The 21,939-nt window shown below is 40.2% G+C and overlaps 1 protein-coding gene across 5 annotated transcripts in view; it reads right to left on the bottom strand.

Annotated features, from left to right (window-relative positions):
• Window positions 1-1,394: 1,394 nt before the first annotated feature.
• The window catches only part of AFF2 (ALF transcription elongation factor 2), a 322,459-nt gene continuing 301,914 nt past the window's right edge, over window positions 1,395-21,939 (bottom strand). For 4 of the 5 annotated variants that reach the window (XM_054289539.1, XM_054289541.1, XM_054289540.1 and 1 more), the window contains exons 15-22: window positions 21,458-21,521; window positions 18,084-18,220; window positions 14,890-14,961; window positions 14,439-14,532; window positions 11,688-11,735; window positions 11,134-11,183; window positions 6,643-6,857; window positions 1,395-2,171 (exon numbers count right to left, since the gene is read on the bottom strand). In XM_054289539.1, coding sequence (XP_054145514.1) covers window positions 2,050-2,171; window positions 6,643-6,857; window positions 11,134-11,183; window positions 11,688-11,735; window positions 14,439-14,532; window positions 14,890-14,961; window positions 18,084-18,220; window positions 21,458-21,521 — 802 coding nt within the window. In that variant the 3' untranslated portion in view covers window positions 1,395-2,049. The remainder of the gene's footprint in view (window positions 2,172-6,642; window positions 6,858-11,133; window positions 11,184-11,687; window positions 11,736-14,438; window positions 14,533-14,889; window positions 14,962-18,083; window positions 18,221-21,457; window positions 21,522-21,939) is intronic. The other variant, XM_054289543.1, reaches the window with a different exon arrangement.

Here is a 21,939-nt window from a genome sequence, read left to right as displayed (position 1 = left end):
GAAACCCTCAGAGAACAGATAAGGGTGAATCAACCACTTCAGGAACAGGAATGTGCAGATAATACAGGATGGCATGTTCTGCAAATATCCTTTGCAGAAACCCTACACTGGATGATTTCTCTAATGATGCACGTTGGCTATGTTTACAATACAGTTTTGTGCAACAAAATGTTAGGAATTATTGATTTTTAAGAAAAGGTAGTACTACAGGGAGCTAATATGCAACAGCTACTGAAATGTTTGTCTTAAATGTGCACTGGGCAGAGTCCTTAAACTGCTCTTATTGCAAATATCCAAGGCCTGCTCTAAAAATCTTAACAGTCTGAACCTTTTAAATGCAAATTTGTTCTATTTATCAGGTCACAACCCAGTGAGTAGAATCCAATAACTCACCAGATTAAAGAATATACAGATTTATATAGCAGAAGGTAATTGCAATTAACTAATATCTGGATGGCATTTAATACACATATTGTATTATTTCAATGAGATGAGACAGAATAATATTTACATTGCTATGAGCATTTTCTGTTTATAGAAATGGAATTTACAGTTCAGTAAGGTATGCAGGCGTTATATCAAGAATGAGATGAGACCATTTAAAGTCTTGTGAATTATTGATATAAATTCATTTTGTTTTGTTTCATGCACCAGCGCTTCTTGCAGTGGCACCAGAAGAGCAGTGCAGTTTATAACAGGGAAAAAAAATAAGAGGAAAGAGCAAATGTGAAATGGTGCAATTTATTCACAATTGCTTTGAAATTCTATCTGAATTGTCTCATTATTATTCACGCATTAGAGGAATGGTCCAAAACATGACAGCATGGGTAAACAGATGCAGAGCTTGGAAAAAAGGTAATCTGACTGAAGTATTCATGGCCATTATTAAACAAATGTTATATTGCTTTTGGGTAAATCTGGTGATTTTATTTAATTTGACAATGTTTTCAAGATAGCAAGATAATACTGTTCGTTTCTAATGCTCTGAAATAAACAAAACAGGTGAAAATTGATGCCACATGGAATTATAATGTTTCAACAGTAGCTGGTTAGTTAAACTTCTAGATAGTTCATGAAGAATCTGCATACACTTATTAATGGACTTCTACATACAATATCAATGCTTAGAGTGCAGCAGTCCTGTTAAAATCTGCTTTCAGTGAGTCACTATGCAAGGAGAGATTGTTTTATGAAGAAAAATCTTGGATAAGTATTTGTTTGAGACTTAACAGTAAAACAGAAAGAAAATTCACAGATTCAGTACAGGAATGGTAGATAAGACTAAGAAAGCTAATATTTTGAAACTGCCTAAAAATTGCAATAAATTCTGCTGCCTACTGAAATTATTAAGCCAACAATAAACAGGAAGAATGGAATATCAAAACCTCATTGCATAGTGTGTCATCATTCTTTAATGAGGCATTCCTTCAACCTTTTACCTCTTAACACCTTTGGTGATCTTACATTATGTACCTGTAAGATATTCAACATTCTCTTTTAGAGATTAAACCCATAGGGAGTATGAAATCTTAGGAATGTACTGAGTCAGGTAATGATGCCAGAATTAAGCGTCGAAAAGCTTGGTTCAGGTTCAGAAGATGATTTTGAATGAATTGCTATAACTTCTACTAATTTATTTCAGAAGGGACTTCTCATATATACCCTCAAATATTTAAGACGCTTTGTACTATTTCTCAGGAATCCATATCTTCTCAAAGTGCTTTTTTTGTTTTCACTTGAAGGCAGCATGGACTTAAAACAACACTGCAGGGAATGTACCGTTCCATAAAGCACATAAGGATGGCAGGATCCAGGAGACACAAGGCATAGAAAATTGTCAAAGATGATTAGATGGTACAACACATACTGCTCTTGAGTCATAAGTTTCATTTATGGTGACTTCTACTTCCAATAGATAGGATATTAAAAAAGGCAATAAAAATGAAGTTACATGAATAAACTTCCAAAAATGAGTGGAGTTCCACCAGTGATCGTCTCTGCGCTGGTAGAGGTAGAAGAATGGGGATGTCATGAGCAGGGCAGCAGTCACTACAACAAATGAGCCTCAATGCGGAGCCAGTGGAGTCCCTGGCGAACGTAACGAACCAGATTGGTCATACTGCTGTGTTGTGTTAAGGGTCCCATCACCGAGTCCAGCTCTACAAAGAACTCTGCAATACACAAGAAACAGAAGCAGTTTTTCAGGCAATGGTACAGAAATTGAGGTATCGCCATGATTTCCCACTCAGAAGCAGCACAATGTAATTCATGGGTTCTAAGGACAGTTGTGCACATGAGCACGTGGTGCGTAAGAAAGAATTGAAATTACAACAATATATTGAAACAAACCAAATTAGATTATCCATGGTGGAAGTCTACCACAGGATGGCATGAGTGGTTGTCAGTAGTCTTCCTTTAACTCTGATCATCTGCACTGTCTGTTTTTCAAGATTAGTTTTGCTGACTGTGTAATTTAAATAGCTGGCAATGAAATCTTGCATTACTTTTCCATGCTGTACTCTTCCCCAGACATGAAGGGCTAGACTGGATCTTTCCAGACTAGAGGACCTTTCTTGCTCCTTTCCCCACCCTCCAATTTCTGTCACTGACACTGCAGCACTTTTGGCCCTCTGTCATCCTGCTGCAGCTGCAGGCCCCAGAGGATGAGTGTGGGATGGGAGCTGGGGAGGAAGAGGAGAGAAACAACACAGCAGGAAAATAACTCCTTGGAGACAGGAACCTCTAAGGAGGGAGAATCCCAACCCTGGGATTCCTGGTCGGGAAGGGTTAACAGGAGGTCACTAAACAGAGAGCCCCAGTTAGGGAGCGACACACCAGTTTACTCTATGTCTTGTGTTAGATGCTCTCTGGGTGAAAGACTAATCCTGTTAGGGCCAACAGACCTTTCCTAATTGCTGTCAATGGAGAACTGAATTGTGTCCTGTATTCTCCCACAGTTCTTTGTGCTTGCTGGGGCACAGGCATTCCCACATATCCAACACTTACACTATATTTAGGCAAGTGGGAACCCGCTCTCAGTTAAAGCCGCTCAGAGCTCTGATAACAACCAACAATCACAGTGAGGAATGGCTGAGCCTTCACATTCTCACCCTGTCTGCAATCCAGTGCACTGAGCCAGCCAGCGCTGCATTGGCTGCACTTCAAGAAAGCAGATGCTGGGTACAAAATCATTATCAGTACTTTCTTCAGCGAGTAAGTGCTGCTTTGAGGTCTTCTATCCAAGTATTGACAGCCTGACCCTGGTCAGCTTGGGAGCTCCAGCAGTATCAGAGCACAAAGTGATTTGGCTGGAGGCAAGCATAATGAGAGCTCAGGGCTAGCACCAGTGCTGTTCAGATGCTGCAGCCAGCAGCTACTTTTAATCTTCCTTTCTCTGTCTTTCATTCATCTCCTCCAGTGTAAAATCAATACATTTTGAAATGAAATAGTGCACTATCTTGCTTGAATTCTAGAGATCTCATTCTAGGCTCAAATAAACAATAATTGCTTTAAACACTGAGAATTCACCTTAAAGCCTAATTTCAGGTTAACATTTCTGGAAAAAGCTACAAGCACTAAAGCCACTTAATAAATTTATGCGTGAGAGAACAGGTCTTGCTCCCGACAGAGCTGGTAGTTTTCTACTTCAGAGAAGAAGTCTTGCTTTCTTCAGAAGCATAAAAAAAAAGATTCGTTCTTGTAAAGTCAGCTGAGAGATTGATGTTATAGATGGTGAACAACACTGAACAACACCACTTTAGGTGATCCAACACAAACCATCCTTTGGGATTTGGGAAATCTGCAGTTTAGTTTGGCCTGTTACAGACACAGGTTTATGCCAAACTCCATCTATTCTCCCCACACTCTCAACTCCATGGACCAGGGGATTCCACCAGAGGTACATGGCAGCATGTTCCTGCTTTCCTCTTCAAACCAGATCAGCTTGGCGGGTCACAGCTCTGCTGCTCTCCCTCTTGCTATGCATTTTTATTTTAATGGCACATCTTTTGTCAGGCTGACAAAGAAAGGCTTCTGTCTGCTGCTCTGAGCCAGCTGAACATGAGTCAAGTTCAAACTGGGAGCGTGCAGCAGACTCAGAGCAGCACAAAAGCAAAGCTGACAGCCGTGGACAAGGGGCGGCTGCACAGCTCCTACAGTGTGCAGGAAATTCCTTGTGGCTGCATGGGCATGACCTGAGAAACATTCATGGCAGCAGTAAGAGCCACAGGTAATTGCTATTAGGCCACAGCTTTATACCCATCTCAGGACAGATCATCAAGGACATATTCTTATGCAAGACTCACCCTGTGATTCAGAAGACAACAGAAACAATTAGAGCTGACCACAAAACCTCACAAAAGTGACTGAATCTGGTTGGTTTTGCTTTGTTCTGTTTTTTTTAAGGAACTAAATTTTTATCTTATTATGGTTTTTTTCAGGTTTGTGGTTTTTTTTTTTTTTTAACATCATTCTTATTTCAACAGGAAGGGGAAAATCTCATTTTTTATAAAGAACTGACTGCCCAAGCTCCTGAGAGAGAGGCCAAATGATGACCTGGGACTCACAGGAGAGTCTGGGGTTTGCACTGTCCTGTTTGCTGTCAGGGGGCAGTTTTGAGTCCACAGGCCAGTGCAGCAGAGCTTGGGCATTGCAGCAGAGCTGAGACAGCTGGCAAAGGTGGACTGGAGATCACTACAGAGAAAGTGTGAGTCCTGTTCCAGCCAACCCGATGAAGGAGCTTTGAATTATGTGAGAGGTGCAGATGACATCTAGTGAAACAATTACAGCCAGTTTTCATGAAACACTGCACCATTTCTCATGTCAGTGTTTTGAATACATCCTTTTTTAAAGAGAATCCCTCATGTGGTATGATGGAGACCTGCAGACTACCACAGCAGTTCTCATATACTTTTTGCTACACCATGAATTTTTCAAATTGCAATTTGTGTTTAAGCATGCAACTTTAAATCAAGTACTTAATTAGAAATGAGGTATCTTTCCAGAAAATAGATAAAGGCAGACATGCTATAGCATGTAGGAAACTCTCATCTCTCTCCAATGGTTTACAATACTTTAATGAAATTTGAAGTAACATGAACTTTGCATTCCCTGTAACGTGTCTGCAGGTTGTGAAACAAGATATGAAAGAACAGGTCACAACCTTAAATGTCTTGCTCATGTGAGAAACCCTTATTCATGCATCCAGTCCCAGTAAAGTCAAAGGGACTGCTCATCTGAATAAAGAGTATCCCTATATGGCTTTGCAGAATTGGGTTTATTTGATCATAAATCAAAACGAGAACAAAGAAGAGAGCAGGGAGGAAAATGCAGAAAGAGAATCAGCAGGTTTTTTCTCATCCAGCTCTAGGACTGATAACAGCAGTGGCTGGGTACATTTTCTGTCTGCTGGCTGAATGCCTGAGCTATTTTGATTTAATACCAAGTAGAACATTTAACAACTCCACAACACACAGGGCTAATTACAAGATTATCACCATTTCTTCCTCCTATCAGGGCATCCTTCTGCATTCCCACTGTAACATTCTGCATTACATTTGACAGGGAATCGCTTTCACATTTTGTGAAAATGGATGCAGCTATGGAAAAAATCCAAAATGACTGCACTGCTACTAAATTAATCAATGTGAACAAAGACAAGAAGCAGTGGGGAGGACTGGACAGAACTTCTATTATTGTTCCTCATCCAGGGATGGATCATTATGACCCACCATTCAGACATAAAACTCTATAAATCTCAAGCTCAGTTTCTCTAAATCAGTGGAAATTTGCCACTGACATTAATGGGAGTAAGATCAAACTGCATACAGCAAGCACATTTGTCAGGACAAGTCGGCCATCTGAAATCCCACTATAATTTAAGAGAATGAGTCAACTCATGAAGAGACTGTTTCCTAGTTAGGCTCTGTACCTCTAGTGTCAAAGGAAGCTTTCTCAGTGATTTGTGTAAGCCCAAAGCTGGAATCTGAATAATTATATTGTCATGGGGAAAGTCACAGCTGGCCAACAACAGGCCAAATTTGTCCCTTAGTTATATCTCAGTCACTCCACTATACTTGATACAATCCAGTCACAAACTGCTTGACAAAACTCCTTTAAAATGACTGTGGTAAAGACTTACATTTTGTTGTTAGGAATTAACAAACAGATCTGCAATCTAATCATAGGAGAGTCAAGGTCATGGCTTTCAGTGGACATCTCCTAATCGGACTTCCCACACAAACACAACATCTAATGTTTGCTTATTATCCTAGCTAGCATTTTAATAGTCTTAAACCCGTTGACAGAGCAATCTGAAAATAACCTCGGTGCTCTACGAGAGGCTGAAACTGTGAACGAATTTGCAGACTTAAAAGCTCTCATCACTTGGGGCTTGTGTTCACTAAATTATTTGCCAGCTGCTCTGATAACCCCATCTTCAGCGTGTGTCACACATCCCCCTCTGTGCCTGACAAGAGAAGATACGCATTGGCTACAGCCACCAGCAAGCAGATTTGGTCTGTTTGCTCAAGCTGTCACAGTTGTGCTCCTAGATGCGCTGGTTCTGGGTCCGAATCCAGAGAGCACCGGGAAAACTAAAGCGGGGGAGCCAAAGGGGACTCAGAGAAAGCAGAGAGGGAGCACCTTTGTTCTCCTTGGTCAGCTTGTCAGCCATGTCCCAGTGCTCATAGCTGCGCAGGACATTGTTGGTGATGTTGACGTGGCTGGCAGCCATGTGGTGGATGCGCTGGGGGATGGTGATGGTCCCCGCCGAGGACGAGCCGGCGCTGCCCGAGCTGCTCCCAGCAGAGCTGACAGGGGATGGGCTCAGGGACATGGGCGAAGGGGTTTCTGTGCTCCTGAAAGAGGCAGAGACAGACAGTGAGGCCCCCTCACACCCCCTACTTCACTGCCATCCTAAATGCACCTGAAAAGTGCACCCCAGCAAAGGGGAAGCATGCAGGGGTACTGCCTGACTTTATGAGAAAGGACAGCTTATCAACTGGGAATGACTGAAAATAAAAAGGGATTTCATTCTCCCTTTAAATGAACCTGTTATTAAAAAAAAAAAAGAATCTATCATAAAAATAGAGCAATTTTTCAGAGAAAGAAGCATCTCATCGCTGTAATGATTTTTCTACCTGCTGCCAGAAGCTGCAATGGCAGTTAGAAAACACTCAATGTGCAATATTGGCTTATTATCAAAGTATTTTCTGGAAACCACAATGACAGTTTGCTCCAAAAACAGTCACCACAATAAGTAAAGAGCAAGTCTTAAAAGCACCCTGTAGAGCAGTATTAGGACCTGACGGTACTGCAGGATTATGAATATCTCCATACGATTCTTTAAGGCTATGGAGATTTGTTCTAATTGCCTACCGTTCATCCACACAGTTCTGCACAGCACAGTGTTTTAAGTTACCTACTTAGTGAGGCACTAATGTTCTAATATAGATTTTCCTTTAATTCTAACACCATCAATTAGGAATCACCTGCTGGCTGCAGGCAGTGCAGCGGTCAGCACAGCACGCTCTTGTTTAGAGCTGCGTAGTGCTGAATGCTCACAGAACAGCTATTCTCTTTGAAAATTTATAGGATCAGGGATTTGTTCAGGAAAATACCTTTAAGATCACCAAGTTCAACAGTTAATCCAGAACTATCAAGTCTACCAGTAGCCCATATCCCCACACACCATATCAACATCAAGACACTTTGAAATACCTCCAGGGAAGGCAACTCAACCAAGTCCCTGGGCAGCCTATTCTAGCACTTGAAAAACCTTTTGGGGAAGAAATTATTCCTAATCTTCAATCTAAACCTCCCCTGGTACAAGTTGAGGCTGTTGTCTCATCAGTTGTTACTTGGGAGAAGTGAAAAGAGCCACCCTCCTGCCCAACTTGGTATCATCCACAAACTGACTGAGTGTGCCCTTGATCCCCTTCAAGATCAAGGGGGCTCCAGATCATCAATAAAGACATGAAACAGTACCAAGCCCTGGGGAACATCACTGGTGACCAGCCCCAGCTGGATGTAATTTCATTCACCCATTTGGAAGCACTTGCCTAAACAAAAGCATTCTATTTGCTGTGGAACACACTTGAGATGCAGGGCCAAGACACTCCTGGCACTCTCTGCATGAAGCAAAGAGACCAAAACTCTCCAGACAGGGATGTTGCAGCCCCTCCCTGGACATGCAGCTGTAGATGCATCGTGCTGTGCAACAGCATCAAGCTCAGCCACTGAGCCTGATCCAAAGCCCAGGACAGAAGGGCTTGGCCTCTTGGCTTTAAAGGCCACTGTCAATGGCCCTGCCTGGGCACAGACCTGCTGACACCTCCAGGTGCTGCAGGACAGACTGACACAGCAGCACAGCCTTGGGCTGAAAGGCATCAATGGCAACAGCTTTTGCTGCAGATTTTCCAGCACTGCCCTGCTATAACCTGTGCTCAACAACAGGCTCCTGTGATACATTCTTTTTCCAGAATGGAGAGCTGGAGATCACATTGATTTGGCAGCTTGTAGCTTTTTACCCAGCTTATGGGTTAGAGTTTAACCATGTCCTAATGCACAAATGCTTTATTTTAAAGTCTCAAAACATCCTGGTTACCTGACTTGCCACAGTGTCTTTATTGCACAGAAGAGCTGAACTATACTAGATTAGGTCTGGGAGCAGTTAAAAATGATAAGTATCTGAGGAGACCAAGAGTATTTTGTTAGAGCCACTTACAACCAGCTGATGCACTTCTGCCAAATAAAGCACATTGTTCATTGGATTTACCCTGTTGTGCACAGCCATTATTACTGTGGTGAGTCTACTAAATCTCTGTATTTTGTGCTTTCTGTCGCTAGAGGTGGGAAACATTTCTGTAATGAAACCAGAGAAAATTTGTTTCATTGCCAGGATGGAACCTGGGCCAACTTTGTAGAGGTTCACAACCCTTTCAAACAAGTAGGCAGAAATTCCAGTGAGCCAAGCTGTGATTTTTGATGGATCTGAGATCCTGACTAGACTACACACCATGGCAATGATAAGCTTTGCTTTGTTAAAGAAAAATACTTGAGATTACCCCACTGTCTCCCCATCCTGCACCAGGCTGCTGCTCCATCTCCAGTGATGCCATATGCTGGAAAGTGTTTGGTCTTTTTTCTGTGGTGTGTGAATTCTCTTCCCATCTGACACAAATTTGCAGGGGATTAAGAGGAAACTCTAGAGCAAGTAGCCCTGGGGAAGGCAGAGCAGAAGCTGCCAATGGCAGCACCAGGTCTGTGACAAACCTTGGAGGAACGAGGAGCCACCTGAGATAGATGGCAGCTCTGAGCCAGCTGGAGAGCTGCCTTCTGAGACTCCACACAGAGGGGACACAAGGCCTGAGTGTGGGCTGTGCTCTCTGTGTGCTGGGTCACAGGTGTCACAGTAATGCTGTTATAGCATAGCCTTGTCACTCAGTTACTCTCACATGTCAAGTGCTTCCTGCTCTGAATAGAACACAGAGATGTGGACTTTCAGAGCTTTCCTTCCTTATCTCCAAAGTTAGTGGGAACAGACTGATCAGCTGGGTGTTATGTTAGAAATGATGCTGACCTGGGGGCTGGGTTTCTCCTGCCTGCTTTGTGGCCAGACAAGAATTTTCTCCTCCAGGCAAAACCCACTTATTCAATCCTGGACACCTAATAGCTCCTTTAAATAGTGAGGGAGATGTCATCACCTGCAAAGCACACACTTCATAGGGGTCTATTATAGGACAGGAATAAAAGGATAACTTCTGTTTCATGAAATGTTTATGCGAAAGCCCCTTCTTCAGGAACAAAAGAGATGTTATGCTCCAGTGGTCTATTTGATCACTAAAATTTTATGTTAACATTTATGTATTTTTATTACAATACAAGGTTTCACTGACACTTCAATGCCTGGAAAAACTGGCACATAATGAATAATTTAATTTAGTAGTTGCTTTTCCAGTGTTAAAATATCTTTTCAGTTTTTATTTAAAGTGATTTCTTATTTAATCACTTTAGCTTGTGTTACAATCTGTACTTTAATAGTTCTATATATACCTATTAAAAATAACTGAGTGTTTGGAGTGTGAATATATATATATCTATGCCCCAAAATATTTTCAATTATTTGAGGCAATATTTCACTTTAAGCAAAATGTTGGAATTTTTGGTTTTGCACTAATTGAGAACAAAGTCTGTTTGAAAACTTCAGTTCTTTGTGTGCTGAACTTCAACCCTTCCTTCTTTGTTTCTCTGGCGTGTCTAATAGCCATTTCTTCTTCCGAACCACCAGAAAGAGACCATTAACAATAATCATTTTCACCTAGAATTTAGCCTACTCAAATAAAGATGGAAAAAAAGCTGAAGTCCTTCACCTTTGTCTTACTTGTGTCTGGATGTGTGACCAGGACAAAAAGCAGGAGAAATGTGTGTCAGCTGGCAACAGCCATTGCAAGATAAAGGCAAGGGGGCAGCAGCAATGCACCTCCTCTGATCATAACTGCATTACCCTGACTTCATGTCTGAGGTGAGGGTGTTTTAACGTTCATATGAAGCCACTGATAATTGGCTGACTAAGTACCTTCACATTTTCACCACTATTATACCTTCAGTTTTATTAAACAGCACTTACCATATATCAATGAAATATTCATTGGTCTTTCATTGCTGAACGAATCATTGAAAAATCATTGCAATGAAGGTTAACTTTACTTTGGCTTCCTAAAGTGTCATGGTACTTGCCAGCTAATTAACTGATATTTTTATGGCCTTCATTTGGCTTGAGAAGTAAACTGTCAAAGAATTCAGCACAGACCCACCATGTCTGATTTTAGACTTAAGGAGGCTTTGCAGGGATGAAGGTGTGATTCAGCTCTTCCTTCCTACCCACACTGGATGGCTCACAGGGGGGTCTGACTTAGTCCAGTGGGAGCCCCTTGCCCCCACAAGCCCAAGGCAGCTGTATGATCAATTCTGTAGCCCAGAACAGTTTATACATTATACATGTTTGAAATATACCTGCAGCTCCCAAAACACTGATCCCATGACCTGTCCTTTGCCTTTAGAGGCAGAAAAACCCTTCCCCTCCTCTTGGAACCACTTGTTCCCAGACAGAAGTACTCAGGAGAAAATACTCACTTTCCATTGCCGCCCCAAGGGGAGGGGGCCTGTGAGGCTTTTGAAGAGTTCTGTAAGTACAAAACCAAAATGTAAATACAGGTGATGCAAGTACATGAATACTGATGACACAAGGCTCAACATTCCCCCTTTTCATTGCAAGAGCTACAGTGCATGGAGCAGAAAAGCTCTGCACATTGGTCCCATAATTAAGTGGCTGGTGGATGATTGGTAGGTTCCAACCAGTAGCTCGAAAATCATTTGATAAAAGAGAGAATAAATTCCAGTAAAAGCAGATGCAGGTCACAAAGAAGTGGTTTAATTGCCACTAAAACTTATTCTACAAAGTAAGTTCTTTAGAGTGAAAATGACTGTTTATCTTTAGAGGGACCTTCAATATAATAATAAAATGAAAAATAATTTGGCTTGATGCTTTAATGAAATTGATCCCTCCCAAGTTGCTTAGGGAAGGTGGCTTGGGATTCAGACAGTAGTATAAATAAAATTTTTAGTAAGGATCTGCTTGAATGTTTTTGTTTTTATATATTTTAGTTGCACAAATTGACTTTCCTTACCTGCTTACTCATTCTGCCTTTCACGTCTGTGTAGCACCTTGTAAAACCCTGTACAAAAAGATTGCCGAGCAACAATAAAGCCCAGGTCTTTCCAGCCCTGCTCAGACTGACTGGTATCTTAGTTCCCATACAAAGTGGCAGTATCAGGGCTGAGGCTATCTGTGTGTGCCCTCTGAAAACATAATTCAGCTCCCTTGCTGAGAAGTCAGCACGCACAGTGAAAATTCAATCAAGTTTTACAAGTTCTCTGCAAGCATTACCCACATTATTGCAGCCCTCATCTGGTTACTGTAATCACTATTTTGCATGGGAGGCACAGAGATTCAGTGGAGCACAGACAGCACCCTTGACTCTAAACCACAGCTCACAGCCCAACATTTTTGACCAAAGCAGAACACATTGTCCAAACCACAGCACTGGCCTGGCATTCCTGCACAGCAGCCACTGCTTGTCACAGAGGATGTGAGCATGACTGGGGGTGTTTCACAGCACAGAGCACATGGAGCTTATGAGGAAAGAGTGACATAAACTGCCCTGGAAACTCTTCAGAAACTGACAAGAAGCTTTTATTGTTAATTTCTCCTGTCCAGGGATTGCTCCCAGCAGTACCTGGAGACAAATAATAGCTCTGTCAAGATTAAGACTAGATCTCAATGGGAAGCAGTTGTTTGATAATGAGAATATTTAGCAAAAATATTTCGGTGACTACTGAGAACACATTTTAAAAAACATGAAAATCTTCCTCAAACTTTCAGAGGAAATGCATGACAAGATTTCACTTTTTGTGATCATAAAAGGTCTGATTTAAATTTAAAAATATTATCACTTTAGTGGTATTTTACTCCAAGTTGCCTCTAAATTTCAAAATTGCTTTCATGATTAAATGGCTATTTTTTGTTTTGAAATGTTAAAAGTATCGTTTTGAAGCTTTTAATTGGAAATTTATCAGAACCAGTTCTGTCCACAAATGGTTTCAATTTGGATAAAGTGGCATTTGTGAGGAAAAATATAAAGAACAATTTAGCTGAAAATATCCTCCCCAGCTCTGCTGTAAACAGCGGGCTGCTTTTCACAGTTAAAATTGTGTAAAAGTTTGAATAACAACTCCATTCAAACAGTTAATCTGTTTCATTTGTATTACAGATTCTTGCTAGTGAACACAGAGAACACAGTGCAGCAATACAAAACTAACACATAGTTAATAGCTCCCATTCTTTTCTTTTCTCCTCCTGTGCCTCTATTACAGAAAGAACCTGAACATATAATCTGTATACACTCAAACCCTGCTTCTAGCAGGTGAGTTACAGTGCCCACAGCACACACACTCTGTAACATTAACTGAAGCACTTTGCTTCAACTGCATGCCTATGCCTGGCATTCCTGATTCCTCTATCTTATTGCATTTTTATTTTTTTCTCTTATTTTAATTTACATTAAAGGGCATTTTCTTATGCTGGGAGTAGTAAATATGTTCTTTATCTTACCTACTTGCACAGCTAGAGAAAATAAAGTGGCTTTAAGGACAGAGAATCTCTCCTGCTCCCACCTATTTTATTTTTTTTAAGAAACCATTACTTTCTGCAGAAAAGGTTTATTTGTCTACTAATCCTTTTTTTAAGATACAATCTACATTCAACCTGGATAAAATCTGAAGTGGCTGGAATACATTTCATGAAAATGCTGAGGTTACAAATGTGTGTAGCTCAAATTTAATTTGTTGTGCAAATCCCTGACTGAAAACTCCATGAGCACAACACAGGCACTCCTAATGGTACAAGAGAGTCTCCATTTAAGCACAAGATCAGGACTAACATTACTGGAGTTGCACAGAGACACACATAGGGGACACATGGGTAGTCAGGACTGTGGCTGCTGCCATCTCAGAACTGGAGTTTTACAGCAGAAGGATCACTTTATCACCATTTACATGAAAACTGCAGTGTTAGAGGTTTTTACTGGTCTGCAGTACCAATATGTCAAAGCCTTGAACAAATTCACAGAGGCTGAAAACACCAACAAAAAAAGACTGATGGGCTGACAAGCCAGTATAATTACATAATTATAGAATAATATGTAGTAATAAAGTAAAAGAATTAATGTATGCTTCAAACAGCATTAGCCAGCGAAATATAAATATCAAAACCTCACAGCTGAAGAAAGATTCTATTTCTCTCCTAATCTAGGAACAGTGAGGATTTGTCATTCTTACTGGGTAAACATCATTTGACAAGGTAAAATGAAACATCCCCAAGTCATGACCATCAGATCTCCACTCAATTTAAGGTAAAGGCAAACCTTCAAGATGTAGAGAAGGTAATTTGAAGTTCCACAGGAATAAAAGAAGAAATCTGTGAAACTGCAATAAGCTTCAGGAAATCTCACTGAATCTAAAATCTAAACTTAAATAACTACAGCCCAAATAATTGCTTTATTATGGTTCATTACGGGTCAGTTCATAATCACTTGCACATTGAAACCTTGAAAGAATCAGAAACTTGCATAAACATTACATGGTGTTGAGAATAATGTTATTTTTGTAGAATAACTGAGTATGGTCCTTTGAATCAAGTGACTAATCCAAAAATCCCCCAAATCACTTCTGTCCCCATTCCCTGGCAGCCATCCTGCCTGCATTTCCCAGGGGAGAGGTTAAATGTGGGACTTTTAAGTAATGCAGTTATACTTGTGAGAGCTCTCAGTGTTGGTATGAATTTCATTTCATATCAATAAATTAAACAGAATAAAGATTACCTTAAAATATTCCATCAGAGATCTGGAGTACTTCATAGCATGGTCCTTCTTTAGTTTAAACATTCTCAAGTAAAGAAGTGATAAGCATCGGTAGCTGTGGTAATTAGGAAAGGATTATGTTAATTCCATTGCTTAATGAAACCTATAAACTTAAAAAAAAAAAAAAGCTGACCTATATTTTGCAGTCTCTGTTCTAAGGTTACATTTTGAAACATAAGCAAATGGGAAAAAAAAAAAAAGTGGTCAAAAGCATTAAAATCCCATCTTGATAAGAGTATAAATTAGAAGAATAAATGTTTAGTCAGCTGCTGAAGAAATCCATTAGTTATCCTTTAATAGTTTAATGGAAAACAAGAATAATGATCTTCTGTAAGCTGCTTAAGTAATTCAGTACTTTTAAAGTCCTCCTTAAGATTTTAGCTGCTTCTCTCATTGTCGCAAAGGGACTTACCATAAAACTGCTAATTTCTTGTCCCCTTCTGTGGCAGAAGAGCCTGTGAAATTCTTGAGTCTCATTGCATACCTTGTTAGAAAGGTGAGAGATAAGAAATTGCGAGTTAAGATGTTTCTAAAAACAATCAGATATTCTTCTCCAACTGCAACAGTTATTGGTCACAGTGTTTTGTAATGAAGAGATCAATGTAAAACTCAACAAAAAGCATCACTTAAAATCTGGAGGCCTTAAGTAAATCACCAACCAATTTTTTGGGCCAAGAAGGTGAACTATTCTTGGGCATATTAATGATACCATATCCAGCCAACTAGGCTGAGTCCTGCAAACATTTGGGATGAGTGTTGAACAGAAGCATAAGATCTTAGACCTATAGGTACCGAAGTGTAAAGTAATATATAATGTTTTACATATAGTACTTTGGGCTTGAATAATATCTTCAAAATCGTTCTCATAAATATATTTTATATAGAAAATGGTTTTACATACAGGAAAGGTCATGTTCACAGCTTTTTTCATTCTTGGGCTCATTAATTTATAAATCTTGTGTACTTGGTCTTCCCTCTCTATTTAATTGCTGCTATTCAGCATTTGGATGATCAAGGATTGAGTATTCCTATTTTCTTCTGTCTTTTTTTTCCTTTAACTGAGCACACTCCATTCTATGCATTAGTCTCTTGAAAATCAATTCATCGCATAAAATCATTGTTCTGAGCCCTAATGCAATTTCACAGGTACTTGTGTTAGAATAAGTAATAGGGTTCAGCCTTGCGTAAGAAAATTTTAAGGTATCCAGGCAGTCCTGATGAGCTCCCATTTACAGAGAGGTAATGGAGTGCAGGGAGCTGAGCTGCTCTGCCCTGCCTGGCTCCCAGCACCCATCCCACCCAGCTGGAGAGCTTCCTCCACATCCTGTCCCACCTGCTCTTGCACTGGATGAATGTGATCAAACACAAAGATCTGCGTCTCTTTGGGATTTCAGCATTACCATTAAATTAAAACACATTTGACAGTCAGATTTCTGATAGCCCAATCTCTTTGGTGCTCCACTTGCTTTCACAAATAGGTGTCTGATGCAGATAGTCAGGGCAGACACAGCTAAATGCAAAAGGGGAATATTGTGCTTCTGATGAAGAGAGGAGTAAAAGTGAGGAAAATCTCCCTCTGTCAGTAAAAACCTATGTTAATATTAGCAGCTACACTGAGAAAGTGTTGTGTGCACAGCCACATACTTTGTCTGTACATCCAGCACCCACTGTAGCCCACAAGAACTGTGTTTTTGTCCATGGAGCTTTACTGAGCCTGCTGCTCACCTGGGCAATCACCTTTTGTCCATGTCTGACCACTGACAGCAATTAAATGGACAAATCAGTCTCACTGGCTGCCACAAGATGCTGCATGCAACAGGTGGTGAATTAAACTCTAGTTTTGGTGGTAAGTGGTGGAATTAATGTCACCTGACTTAAGCCATTTATATATTGGAGATCTATAACATATTCTCCAGATTCTTCCACAGCCAAAAGCAGCTCCAGAAGCAGGTCAGGTGCAGCTTCCATGCCCAGGTCTGCCTGTCCCCCAGCCTGCAGCAGGACTGTGCCAGGAGCAGCAGGGCTGTTGATGCTGAGGAGTGCCAGCCACCCCAGGATAAGCTCTACCCTCACCTGACTCCCTGCAGGTCCTGCCCTTTTGTGAGCCACTCCTGGAGCTGCCATTCCCTGATTTAAGTGGTTCACATGTTGTGGGTGAACACAGATTTTTGTTCTGTGCACTCTGAACAGACAGACTGCTGGACTGAGGAGCAATGATTACAACTGGGCTGTGTGGTTTTCTTACAAAAACAAAAATAAGCACAGGCTCCTATTGAAGAAGGGCTCCCTTCTTTAAAGAATATTTCTTTAAATACAATTTATTCTGCCATGCAGCTGCATCTGTGTAGTTCAGGACATGCTGTCAGACTGCAGGATGATTTGGGCACAGCAGAGCAGAGGCAGGTGGCTCCTTTTCTAAGTCTTCTGCTCTCCAGGGTTTAACATGGATCAAGTGTTGAGTGAACATAATTTTTTTCTTGAGTGATTTCTTTAGATTTTTTCCTTCCCTTTATGAAGTGAAGAATGTAAAAACCATGTTTTTAAATATTTAACAGGCATATTATTTACCTGAGAGTAAGAGCTTAAGATTTGATACATTTTATTATGCAAATACCTACTTATTCAAAATGTAAAACATGCATTATCTTGGCAGTCCCTAATAGCTAATCTGGCATGTTAAAAAAAACACCGTTGACATATTAGAAACCAAATATTTAGGGCTTGATTTGCCTCTTTTTCTTTCACTTCTGCAAACTGCCAGTAATTACACTGACATTAACAAGGATATTCCCAGCATACACTGGGGAAAGCAAAGGTGCATCACAGTGAACAGGAAAAATCCTGTTGTTCTACTTACAGGTAAATTTAATCCTGCTTGATTTCACTTTGATAATTTGCTCAAGTAAAGCAAACTTAGTTACTCAGGAGATTATTATTTCTATGGACTCAAGACTATGAAGCAGCTATAAGGAGCAGTAGCAGATTTTAGAATAATAATTCAGACATTTTATTAGTATGTAAAGACTCTCTTATCCATATTCTAGCCTATGAGTCTACAAAACTGTATTAAAATTAATTCAGCTGGTGCACATTCCTGTAACATTAAAAATATACTGTTTTCAAGACAATATATGCAGAAGCTTCCTCTCTGGCTCTGATCTTATATCCCAAGTTTCAGTTTTTGTCTTTTTTAACAGCCAAGTTATAAACCTCTAAAACCAGGGTTTGTAACAGAAATCCTGATAGACTCCCTTTAATGTTTTGAATTATAAAACTACACCTTTTAAAAGACAAGTGTCATTGCCAAACAGTGAAATTACTATACTTTACTTCCACCCACTACATTTCAATTTTAATTTTATGAATATTGCAAATTATAACACTCACATTATAACCTCTAAAGGGGATAATTTATAAAAGCAGTGTCCATCAATTATAAATTTTCCATGACATTAATAAAATGGCAAGAACTAATTATGATGACTTCTGAGATGAAGATGCCTTGGACAAATCATTAATACGTTGAAATGGTATTTTTTAAAACATAGCAGGTTCTAATTATGACTGAAATGAGATGATGAAAATGATCACAGAAAGGACATTAACCTGATGAGTTCCACAGTCTCTGAGTACATGGTGTATGGAGATTTAGCTTCTAATGGATCTCGCTCCATAGCGTTCCCGCACTCGATGAAGGAGAGGGCAGCATCAGCATAATTCACTGCCTTGCCGAACTTCTCCAGCTGAAATGGGAAGGACACTGTCAAGAAAATCCTTCAGCTTTGATTTCTAGATGGGCAGATTATTCTACAAAGCAACACTAGCTTTAGGATGAAAGCAAAGTGACACTGGTAGTTAGGAATGAATTCATACAGTAATTAAGGCAGGATACGTTTTTACCAAACCTTTCAGGGCAGTATGTGGCTGAATGCTCCACAGAGGAAAATCAGTGTATGCCCACTGACATCAGGGATTTACACAGGCAAGAAAGGGCACTAAGCATGTTTGTGCACATCCATACTGCTCCTTGACAGATGAGCTAAGTTTGAGTGTCACTATGCAAGGGTTAAGTAACAACTCCATGCCACTTGGCTGATGTCATATTCTGTGTTCACTGTTGGTCAAAAAAAATCACATCACTTATATGATGAGTAAAAGAGCAGGAAAAAAAAGGGGAGACAATATAGCACTGCTTAATATTTCATTTTACTAGGATTTTATTGCAGAAGGTTTTAGCCCTCATAATGGTTGTGATTAAACTGACTTAGACATACTGATTTCGTTTTTTATGTGTAATGAATATTATATATGACATTTTTATAGTACGCACTTTATAATAGTATTTAACATTTTCAGTTTTTGATAGCTGAATGTAAGAATTCTACTAATGTGGCATTTGATATAGGGGATCCAATATACTTTAAATAATTTAAAAATGTCTTTCTATGTCTCTATCAAAATATTTTTGATGCATCTGCATATGTTTCCACACACAAAACAGAAGCCTGTTCTAACAACATACTAAGCATAACATTTATTATTGGTCTAAGATAACAGTATACTTGTCTTTGTGGCTCCTGCTAAGCCATAACTAGTTCTCTCTGCCCACCTTTAATTACAAGTACTGCTCTTGTGCACTGATTACATACAGAGCCTTTGTATAATTGATAGGTATTAACTTAATGGTCAGAAAATGGAAATGTTTCTGACTGCTCTCTCTCTATTCCAGTGGCTGCTTCTCAGCATATTCTTCAAATTCCTTTTTTCACTTCAGAAGAATTTCAATTTCTTTTGGAAGACAAAAAGTCTTCCAAAGATGACTTTTTTTGTGGTATGGAAAAAAGAATCTGGCTGCAAGCAGATTTAGTAGAGACACAGAATTTGAGCCAGGAACGGGATCTGATTCTCTGAAGAAGGTGGAATTATTCCAGCTCGTCACATCTCAGACAGGCACACAGTGAGGTCTCCAAGATCTCTTCCATATGGTACAGCCAGCCCACCCAAATTAGCTGATCCATTCCTGCAGCCCCAGACAAGGAGAGGTTTCCATGGGTCTCTCCCGTAAGACATGAAACGTCCTGCCCTTCACCAGAAATCTATTTTCTCTACAAGCTCAGGAACACTGCTCCCACAAATCTCATTAACATTTGCTGACACATTTTGAGGTCACATGCATTACCTTTCTAGCCACTGCAACACATCTTTCAATGCTGCCTGTGCTCTGTCATGTCAGCACCAAGTAACCAGCAGCAATTGTTTCCATAGGACAAGTAACACTACTGGATTGTACACCAAATGTGTTACATGGAGATTATTTGTGTGCAGCTGCATTGGGCGGGGAAAAAAAAAAAAGACTTGAGACCTAAATAGCAGAAGGAAAAAGCAGATACTTTGTTCATGGATATTTATGCATGCCAACAAGTTGATCACAGTGGATGGTCTCACATTGGGGCACCTGGGGTGTCAAACTGTGTGTGGCAGGCAAGACCTGCCTGCAGGCACAGGCACAGGTGAGAGCACAGAGAAGGGCAGCACCTTGTGAGTGTGTCTGGCTGCAGAGGGAGATGAATTGACGGAGCGTGTTGAGATCATCGGGGCCTGAGCCTGTAAATATTTGCTAGCATGGAGCAGGTAGCCCTGTGCCAGCACCATGTGTGCTTTGTTTAAAGGTCACCCAGCTGTGGGAGGTGTTGTGAGCCTGCAGAGCCAGGCTGGGGCTGGATGTGCCCTGCTGAGCTGGCTGGAAGCCATCAGGCCACCTCCTGCAAACGGGCACGCTGGGAGGGATGACTGTCACCTTGCTGACAGCCACAACAGGTGCCAAAACCCTCAACCCACCTCACACAGAAAACACACTTGGAAACACTGTGCCCCAAGCCAAAAGGGAGCCTGGAGAGCTGAAGCAGACAGCTTGAAATGTCATTCCTCCTTCAGCTCACTGACAGCAGAGGGAGAGACTTTGGCTAGTTTGCTTTTTAAAAACATAGCATGGAATTGTTTTGGAAATTTTTTTTTTCTAAGTGCAAAATCTCTAATGGGTAATGATAGAATATACATGCAAAACCCCCAGAAATAATAAAGTTGAGAGGTGAATAATCACCCAGCTCTTTGAGGGGCAAAGTGGATGGCCACACTCCATTTTAGACATCTTAGTTAAATTAAGTAGAGGAGTCAAGTTCCACTAAGTCTTCCTGAATGAGCCTCTGTTCTGCACCCTATGTAGCACACAGGAGGGAAAGTCCCTTCCTACAAAGCAAATGTTTATTAAGGACACTTCAGAACTGGAAATAGTTCATATAGAGCAAACCATGGCAGAAAACAATCTGTCAGATTATGTAGTTTTATCAAAATCCAGACACTTGGCAAAATTAGGCTCATCTTACTGGAATTTCCTCTGGGGTAAAGCAAGCAAAAAGCTTTCCCAGCATTGAACTACCTCACTACCAGATTTTTTGGGAATAAGTGTGTTGAGACTTTCTTTATCAGGCTAAAACCACGCAATAAAAATGAATGTAGTACATAAAAATGAATTGTCTCAGATTTTAAACAATCAGATTGGAAATATCAAACAGTTTTACCACATGATAATGGGGTGTGAGGTGATTTGCCTGTCTTTTTGCTATGGAATATTTCATCACTTCTGTTTTAGGCTCAAAATGAATAGAAAAACAAATTTCAAGTACACATCAACTTTCATAAAACCATCTTACATACTTCATAAACAGCATGATTGTTGCTCCCCCTTGGAAGAAACAGCAGCTATTGTAAGTAGCTTTTTTTTGGGAACAAATACTTAAAAGTTAGGAATGGCATTCAGGGTTTTACTTGTGCACAGTGTTTATGGAGCACAAACTGAAACACAGTTTAGTCAGTAGCAGAGTTCCTCTTGGTTTGAGAGGTTTTAGATCTTGTGCAATAATGTTCATTTTTAACACTGAGTTCCACAGTGGAAAGAGACAAAAAAACCTGTGATAACCTACCAGTGCATCTGCTTTATGCTTCAGCTTCTTAGCCTCTTGCATGTAATAATCTGCATTGTGCAGCCTAGAGAGACAAAATCAATTAATTCAAGTCTTTGCTTTCATATAGTTGGACAAATGTTGTTTGAAAATATTGCTGATTGCTTTAAAGAAGAGTTTTGACATATATGCCCACTTATCTCTTTAAATCTTAACCTGATATCAATCTCAAGCTGCTGTATGCAGAGATATGATGGGTGACCAGAATATAAAATAAGTAGCTGTAGAAACTGGTTGCCCAAAGGACCTATTAATGTGTGCTGAACAGAGGAAAAGGAAAAATATTTTAAACTAATTAAGTATAAGAAGTTTCCATTAGAGGAGCTAAAGTAAAAAAATGAAGAAGAATTACCGTGAACCAACATTCATGATCTGAAAACATTTATCAACAGAATCTTCATTAATCAGTGACAACAGTTCATTTGCCAAGATTAAAACTGTGT

Source organism: Melozone crissalis, unplaced genomic scaffold, assembly GCF_028551555.1.
Source record: "Melozone crissalis strain CALT ecotype California unplaced genomic scaffold, PUWL_Pcris_2 ptg000068l_1, whole genome shotgun sequence".
Classification (NCBI taxonomy): Eukaryota; Metazoa; Chordata; class Aves; order Passeriformes; family Passerellidae; genus Melozone; species Melozone crissalis.
This window is presented reverse-complemented; position numbering and strand designations above follow the sequence as displayed.